Below are 7,500 nucleotides of genomic sequence, written 5' to 3'. Positions count from 1 at the left end.
ATTAGGTAGTTAGGTTGGGAGTTAGGATTAGATTACAGGTTAGTGTTGGGTTGGGCTTAGGGTAAGTTTAGTTAAGGTTAGGTTAGGTCATATTAGGTTAGGTAGGTTAGGTTAGGTCAGATAAGTGTCAGGTTAGGTTAGGTTTTAGTTATGGTTTAGGTTAGTAAGGTTAGGTTAGGTAGGTTAAGGTTAGGGTTAGGTTTCGGTTTAGGTTTGGTTAGGTTAGTATAGTTAGGTTAGGTTAGTTCAGATTAGTTTTAGGTAATGTTAGTAGTTAGGACATATTATGTTAGGTTTTTTTAATTTATATAATTATTTTTGGTTTGGTTTGCTTAGGTTAGGTTTGGTTAGGTTATGTCATATTAGGTTAGGTTAGGAAGTCGGGTTTAGGTTAGGTTAGATAAGGTTGGTTAGGGTTTAGGTTTGAATTAGGTTAGTTGTAGGGTTGTTAGGTTTTGGTTAGGTCGGTTGGTAGGTTAGGTTTGGTTAGGTGAGGTAGGTTTGGTTAGTAAGTTTTGGTTCGGTTAGTCGTCTCGGTATTGTTAGGTTAGTTGGTTAGGTAATGGGCTAGGTAGGTTAGGGGGGGGTCAAAATTAGTAGGTTTGTTTGGTTAGGTTAGGTTAGTTTGGTTTAGGTTAGTTTTGGTTTGGTTGGTTAGTTAGGTTTGGTTGGTTGGTAGGTTTGGGTTAGGTTAGGTTTGGTTAGGTTAGTTAGTTTAGGTTTGGTTTGGTTTGGCTTAGGTTTGTGATTAGGTTAGCTTATGGTTGGTTAGGTTGGTTTAGGTTCGGTTTGGTTAGGTAAGAGTTTGGTTAGGTTAGGTTTAGTTTGTTGGGGGGGGGTATAGATTTTGGTGTAGTTAGGTTAGTTTAGTAGTTAGGAGAATCAAGGCACCTTTTAGGTTAGGTAGGTCAATTAGGTAGGTTGTTGTTAGGATAGATAGTTAGGTCAATTAGGTTTAGGTTAGGTTAGGTCAGATAGGTTAGGTTAGGTCAAAATAGGTTTAGGTCAGAATTGGTAAGGTAGGTAATGTTAGGTTAGTTAGATTAGGTTTGGTGGGTAGGAGAATCAAGGGCACCTGTATTAGGTATAGGTTAGGTCAGATAGTTAGGTGGGTTGGTTAGGTTAGGTTAGGTTAGGTCAGATAGGTAGTTAGGTTAGGTTAGGTGGGGGGGGGGGGGGGGGGGGGGGATCAGGTAATTTAGGTTTAGGTAAGGTTTAGAGTTAGGTTTCGTGGTCAGATTTAGGTTAGGTAGGTAGGTAGGTTAGGTTATAATCAGGTTTGGTTAGGTTAAGGTTAGGTTAGGTCAGATTAGGTTCGGTCAGATTAGAGTTAGGTTTGGTATCGGGTTTAGGTTAGGTCAGATTAGGATAATGTTGGTTTATTTTAGTCAGAAAGGTTAGTTAAGTACGGTTACTGACCGCATACGTTTCGGTAGGTCGAATAGGTCCGCAGATTAGTTCGGTTAGTTCGGCCGATAAGGTTTAGCATTAGTTAGGATAGGTTAGATAGGTTAGGTTCAGATTAGGTTAGGAAGGTTAATTTAGGTTTAGGTTAGGATCAGATTAGGTTAGGTTAGGTCAGAATCAGTAAGGACCGATAGGTTAAGGGAGGTTTAGGTCAGATTAAGGATTAGGTTAGGTTAAGGTTAGTTTTAGGTCAGGTTAGGTTAGATAGTTAGGTTAGGTTAGGATATTTTAGGTCAGATTAGGTCAGATTAGGTTTAGGTTATGGTCAGATTAGGTTAGGTTAGGTCAGATTAAAAGGTTGGTTTGGATTGGTTAGGTAAGGTAGGTTTAGGTCAGATTTAGTAGGTTAGGTTTGTCAGATTAATATATGGTTTGTTTGGTCACGGTTAGGTTATGAGGTCAAGGTCAGATTATGTTAGGATTTAAGGTTAAGGTCGGTTAGGTGGGTAAGGTTAGGTTAGATTCGAGGACAGATTAGGTTAGGTTAGGTTAGGTATAGGTATCAGGTTTTGGTAAGGCAGCTAGGTTAGGTACAGATAGGTTAGGTTAGGTTAGCGTCAGATTAGGGTTGGGTAAGGCTAGCTAAGGTGGGGGGAGGTTAGGGTAAGGTTAGGTTAGAGTTAGGGTTAGGTTAGGTGAGTATGAAAGGTAAGTTTAGTTTAGTAAGGTAGTATAGTTAGAGTTAGGTAAGGTAGGTTAGGTTAGGTTAGGTTAGGACAGATTAGGTTAGATTAGGTTAGGGTTAGGTTAGGTTATGGTCCAAGGTTAGGTTAGGTAGGTTAGGTTAGGTTTAGGTAGGTTAGGTTTAGGTATGTCAGTTTAGGTTAGGTTAGGCTAGGTTAGGTTTAGTTAGGTTCAGGTTAGGCTAATAGGTTAGGTATGTTTAGGTTAGATTAGGTTAGGTTTAGGTAGGTTAGATTAGGTTAGGTCCGATCGGTTAGGTTAGTGTTAGGTTAGGTAATATTTAGGTTAGATTAGGTTCGATAACGATATACGATTAGGTTAGTTAGGTTAGGTTTAGGTTATCAGTTTAGATTAGGTTAGGTTAGAGTTTGGTTTAGGTCAGATAAGGTAGGTTAGGTAGGTATTAGGTTTGGTTAGGTTAGGTTAGGTTAGGTTAGGTTTGGTTTGGTTAGGTTTGGTTAGGTTAGGTTAGGTAGAGTTAGGTTAGATTAGGTTAGGTTAAGTTAGGAGAATCAAGGCACCTGTTCTAATCAACACAACACGTGGCATTAAGACGATAATGATAAGGAGAGGTGATATCAGCATCCTTATCACCGCAGTCAGGTCTTTTAAGGACAATATATATATTTTTTTTTTCAGCAAGCAGAGAGTCAGTTAGTTAGTTCCTCTTGGTTGTCGCTGGCGTCGGCGGGTCGGAGAGCAGGTGAGGCTGTCATGCGTGCGTACACCAGTTGGATGCCAGCCAACCTCACGCCCTCACTCCCACTCCTCCCCCCCTCCCCTCCTTCCCTTCCCCTCCCTTAAGCCCGACAATACCTTTTCCTTTCCCCAACTGACCCGAATATTTTCTCCTTTCTCCCTATAACTCCCCTTCTTTTCCCTCGTCACTCCCTATTCTCTCATGACTCCCCTCTCTTTCTTTCTTATACCGCAATGCCCCTTCTTGGCTCCCTCGAAACTCCCTTCCCTTTTCCTCTCCCTTTCCCCCAACTTATTCCTTTCCCTCTTTCTATTCCCTCCTTTTTTTTCCTCTCCCATCCTCAAGCTAACCAAATTCCCTTCCTTTCCCCTTCACAACTCCCCTTCCCTACCTTTCGCCCCTTCCCCAACCGACCCCAATACCCATCCTTTCCCTAGCCCATCCCAATACCCCTTCCTTCCCCACCCTACCCCAATACATTCCCTTCCCCAATACCCTTTCCTTCTCTCACTATTCCCCTTCCCTTCCTACCTTTATCCCCCTGCGCTTCTCCCTTCGCACTGGCAGCTGACAACGTGTTTAGTTATAAATATATATGTGTGTATGTGTCTCGATGGATGCCGCTGTATACTAGTGCATGAGTTTATGCGCAAATGCGTTGATACTTCTCTCTCTCTCTTTCTCTTTCTCTCTCTCTCTCTCTCTCTCTCTCTCTCTCTCTCTCTCTCTCTCTTTTCCTCTCCTCTCCTCTTCTCTCTCTCTTTTCCTCTCCTCTCCTCTTCTCTCTCTCTTTTCCTCTCCTCTCCTCTTCTCTCTCTCTTTTCCTCTCCTCTCCTCTTCTCTCTCTCCTCTCTCCTTCTAACTCTCTCTCTTCGATCTCTCAATCTCTTCTAACCACGAACTCTCTCTTTCTATCCACTCTCTCTCTCTCACCCTTCTCTCTCTCTCTCACTCACTCTCAGACTCCGTCTTCTTCCCTCTATCTTTTTATCTATCTAACTATCTATCCTATCTAATCCTTTCTATCTCATCTATCTATCCTCCTCTTCTCTCTCTCTCTCTCTCTCTCTCTCTCTCTCTCTCTCTCTCTCTCTCTCTCTCTCTCTCTCTCTCTCTCTCTCTCTCTCATTCTCTCTCTCTCTCTCTCTCTCTCTCTTTCCTTCTCTCTTTTTTGTCTAATTATCTATCTACCTACCTATCCCCCCATCTATTTTAAGTTAGACAGATAGATAAGTACATAAGTAGAAAAAAAAATACATATACCGATTATTCTCTGTCCTTCTCTCTGTCTCTTTAAACCAACACCAACGAAGTCAAAGTAAATATCAATTGCGCAAGAAGATGCAAGCCCTCCAGTTGCACACAAGCACACAGCTTCCAGTCAAGACCACCTACCTGCAAGACGAGTTCCCACGCCCACATGATTTTGCCGGGCGTCCGTAGCGTGCATGGTGGGCGTCAATCACCAAGATTTTCTCATTAAGACCCAAATCCGACCGTACTCCCCGCGTGCCTAAAAGCGACTGAACTGGGAGTGCCTACTTGCCCTACCTCGTGGGTCCCTTGCCCCCCCCCCCCTTCCTGCCCTCTCTCCCTTCGCTCGGTGCCTTGCCCGTAACCCATCTGATGTTGAAAGTTTACGAGATATGACTTGTTTATTTTCTATATCTCTGGGGAATGCTCTAGTTGTTTTGTTATTGTTGTTGATGTTGTTGTTTTTTTGTTTTGTTTTTTTGCTTTATTTCTGGGTCTTCTTACTTAATGAGAGAGGTGGCTTCCTGAGAGATGTGTCTTTTTTATTGATGTTTCTTAGATATCCAGCTCTTTATTGCTGTTTTTCTTCTTCTTCTTCTTTTTCTTCTTCTTCTTTTTGTCTTTACATTTCGGTCTGCCTGCTGACTAACACAGATGCTCGCTGCTCTCCTGATCTCAGGACTTCTGTTTACAATCATCTATGCTTTCTGTTGACTTATTTAAACCTCCTGTTCTACATATCGCATGTTGTACGCTCTCCTTCTTCCTTAGATTTTCCTTCCCCCTTTTTATTAAATCTTCCAGTAACGTTGAATCGCGTCACATTATCTCATAACCTCCTTATCCTTCGTGTCACACGTTCCACGGGCCTTCCTCCTTTTCTGTCTTTCCTTCTCCTTTCCCAGATTATCCCTTACGTTTCTCCTCCTTTCCCTTCTTCCTCTCCACGCCCTCTTCACCTCCAAGTAGTAAAGGCCGCAACAACCAAACAACAAAAACAACCACCAAAATTACGAGGGCCACTAAAAGGTCGAGTCACGGCGAAGGGTTGTCGTGAGGGGTATTTTTCCTGGCGAGAAAACTGTCATAGGAATCCGTAACGTCCGTTCTCACTCGGTTACCGAAGGTCCTTGAAAGCTTCATTGCTTGCTTATGCGGCCGAGCCAGCCATCATGGGCATAACTCGAGACACACCGCTGTTAACGCGGCATAGCAACGCGATGTGAATAAACGTCGGTTGGATGCGGGGCGTTAGGGAACATCTCCGATTCTATGTGAACATGAAGTATCACGTTAAATCGAGTGACATGTAGAATCTAAGCCGAGAAATAGATAAATCTGGGGTTCTCCTAAAACAGCCGGCAGACCAGACGAGCCTCCGGCCGGCATAGTAAACATGGAGAAAACATCATTAGCGAGCCGTGACGGGATATGCCGAGATAAACAAGGAGAGTTACATTTTATCGTCAGCCATATTACCCGCTGTACAGACTGACGTTCCTTGCTCTTACTTGCTAAAACATCCTTTGAAAAAAAGGACTTCTATATATAGATCCTTCAACAAGTGACTTAGCCAAGAAACATTCGTTCCCACACTCTTCTTCGTCTATAACACTATACCTCTGACGCAATCCCCTCCACCTAAAATTGGGGGAGAAAAAAAAAAGGAAAATAAAAACGCATAGCAAGATTCACCACAACGTTGGGAGAACTGCATCCCCTCCCCCTCCCCCTCCCCCTCCCCCTCCTCCTCTCTTTTTTTCTTTACCTTTTAGCATGGTTGGTGGAAAAAAAAAAAAACAAAAAAAAAAAACCGGTGGGTGGGCCGAAATAAGTTGTTTTTTTTTGTGTTTAAGTCGTAAATAGTAGTGTAAGTGATTTAAGTATGTGAGGAGGAGCGAGCGGAGAAAGCGGTTTTATAGGTCTGTTGTTCGAGTCGCGTGTTGGGCCGGAGCCGTGGGGGTGTTGCGTGGGTTCTTGTGTTGTTTGGTGTTCTGTCTCTGCCCCGGGGAGTGGGCACAGAACTGCGAGATATTTTAGTTCCTGGGCCACCATGTTAGGGGGTCGGGTGGGGTGGGGAGGGGGGCTCTCAGGGGCTCTGGTGGGGGGGTCTGGGGGGTCTAGGTGGGGGTGGGGGGGTAGACCGGGAGAGGAAGCACCGGGCGTTACGAAGGAGGGGGAAAACATGGAGGTAGTTCGAGGAAATAAATTGATTGTGTGTGCGTTTGAGTATCTATGTATCTTTGAGTAAGTGTATGTGTGTACGTGTCTGTGCGCAAGTGTATGTATGTAGGTATGAGTAAGGGTGTGTGCGTATGTATATTTGTATGTACGTGTATATTTATGTGCGTGTTCGTGCGCGAGATAGAGAAACATAGTGAGAGAATGAGACAGATAAACTGATTGTACGAATATCATTACCGCTTAAACGTGAACTTACAAAGGACTGAATTGCTTTAGTGTTTATATGCATATGCGATGAATGTCTGTGTGATGAATGTACCTTAGACTATTGCATGGGATTTATAGGACACATAGGAATGATATATGACGCTATCTCCACATGAGTGTGTATATGTGTGTGATAAATGTTTCTCAGACAATTGAATATGACTTCTAGATTAGACAGGAATAAGATATAAAGCCTTCCACAAACAAACCCAAACACGAACAACGTATACCCACACCTGCAAACACAGATACCCACCCCCCCTCAAAAAAAAAAAAAAAACACTCTTCCTCTCCCTTCACCCCCTCCCTCCCTCCCTCCTTTCACCCCTTCCTCCCTCCCTCCCTCCCTCCCTCCTTTCACCCCTTCCTCCCTCCCTCCCTCCCTCCCTCCTTTCACCCCTCCCTCCCTCCCTCCTTTCACCCCTCCCTCCCTCCGCTCCTTTCACCCCCTCCCCCTCCCATCCTCCCATCCCATCTTTCCCTCCCCCCTCCCCTCCTTTCAACCCCCTCCCTCCCTCCCCTCCTATCACCCCCTCCCTCCCTCCCTCCTTTCACCCCCCACCCCTCCCTCCTTCCCTCCTTTCACCCCCTCCCTCCCCCCCCCCACACACGCATTCACACACACACGCACACAAAACACACACATGCAAAATGATTACATAACCTATTGGCCAGACGTCAGATGATAAAGCAAAACCACCGCCACCCCTCCCCTTCCTTTGTGATTATCGCTGGTTTTTTGTGTGTGAGAGCGTACTCCGGTAAAGTATAAACAGATCTGGTATAACAGGGAAATCTCCCCGCGCTATGGGTGTGTGAGGCTGGTGAAGTGGTTTTATATGGTTTGTGCTGAGGGATTGTGTGTGTGGTGTTGGGTTGTGTGTCTGGGCGTCTTTGTGAGGTGAGTGAGGGTGTTATGGTGGGTGAGCATTGGATGTTGGTGT

The 7,500-nt window shown here is 44.5% G+C and overlaps 1 protein-coding gene across 1 annotated transcript in view; it reads right to left on the bottom strand.

The window, feature by feature from the left end:
• LOC122254619 (delta-sarcoglycan-like) overlaps positions 1-4,387 on the bottom strand; it is a 29,784-nt gene extending 25,397 nt beyond the window's left edge. Inside the window, exon 1 of the mRNA XM_086553579.1 lies at positions 4,247-4,387. Coding sequence (XP_086409705.1) covers positions 4,247-4,301 — 55 coding nt within the window. The 5' untranslated portion in view covers positions 4,302-4,387. The remainder of the gene's footprint in view (positions 1-4,246) is intronic.
• Positions 4,388-7,500: the final 3,113 nt, after the last annotated feature.

This window comes from Penaeus japonicus, unplaced genomic scaffold (assembly GCF_977035675.1).
Source record: "Penaeus japonicus unplaced genomic scaffold, GWHDUDI00000001_assembly GWHDUDI00000028, whole genome shotgun sequence".
NCBI classification, from domain to species: Eukaryota; Metazoa; Arthropoda; class Malacostraca; order Decapoda; family Penaeidae; genus Penaeus; species Penaeus japonicus.
This window is presented reverse-complemented; position numbering and strand designations above follow the sequence as displayed.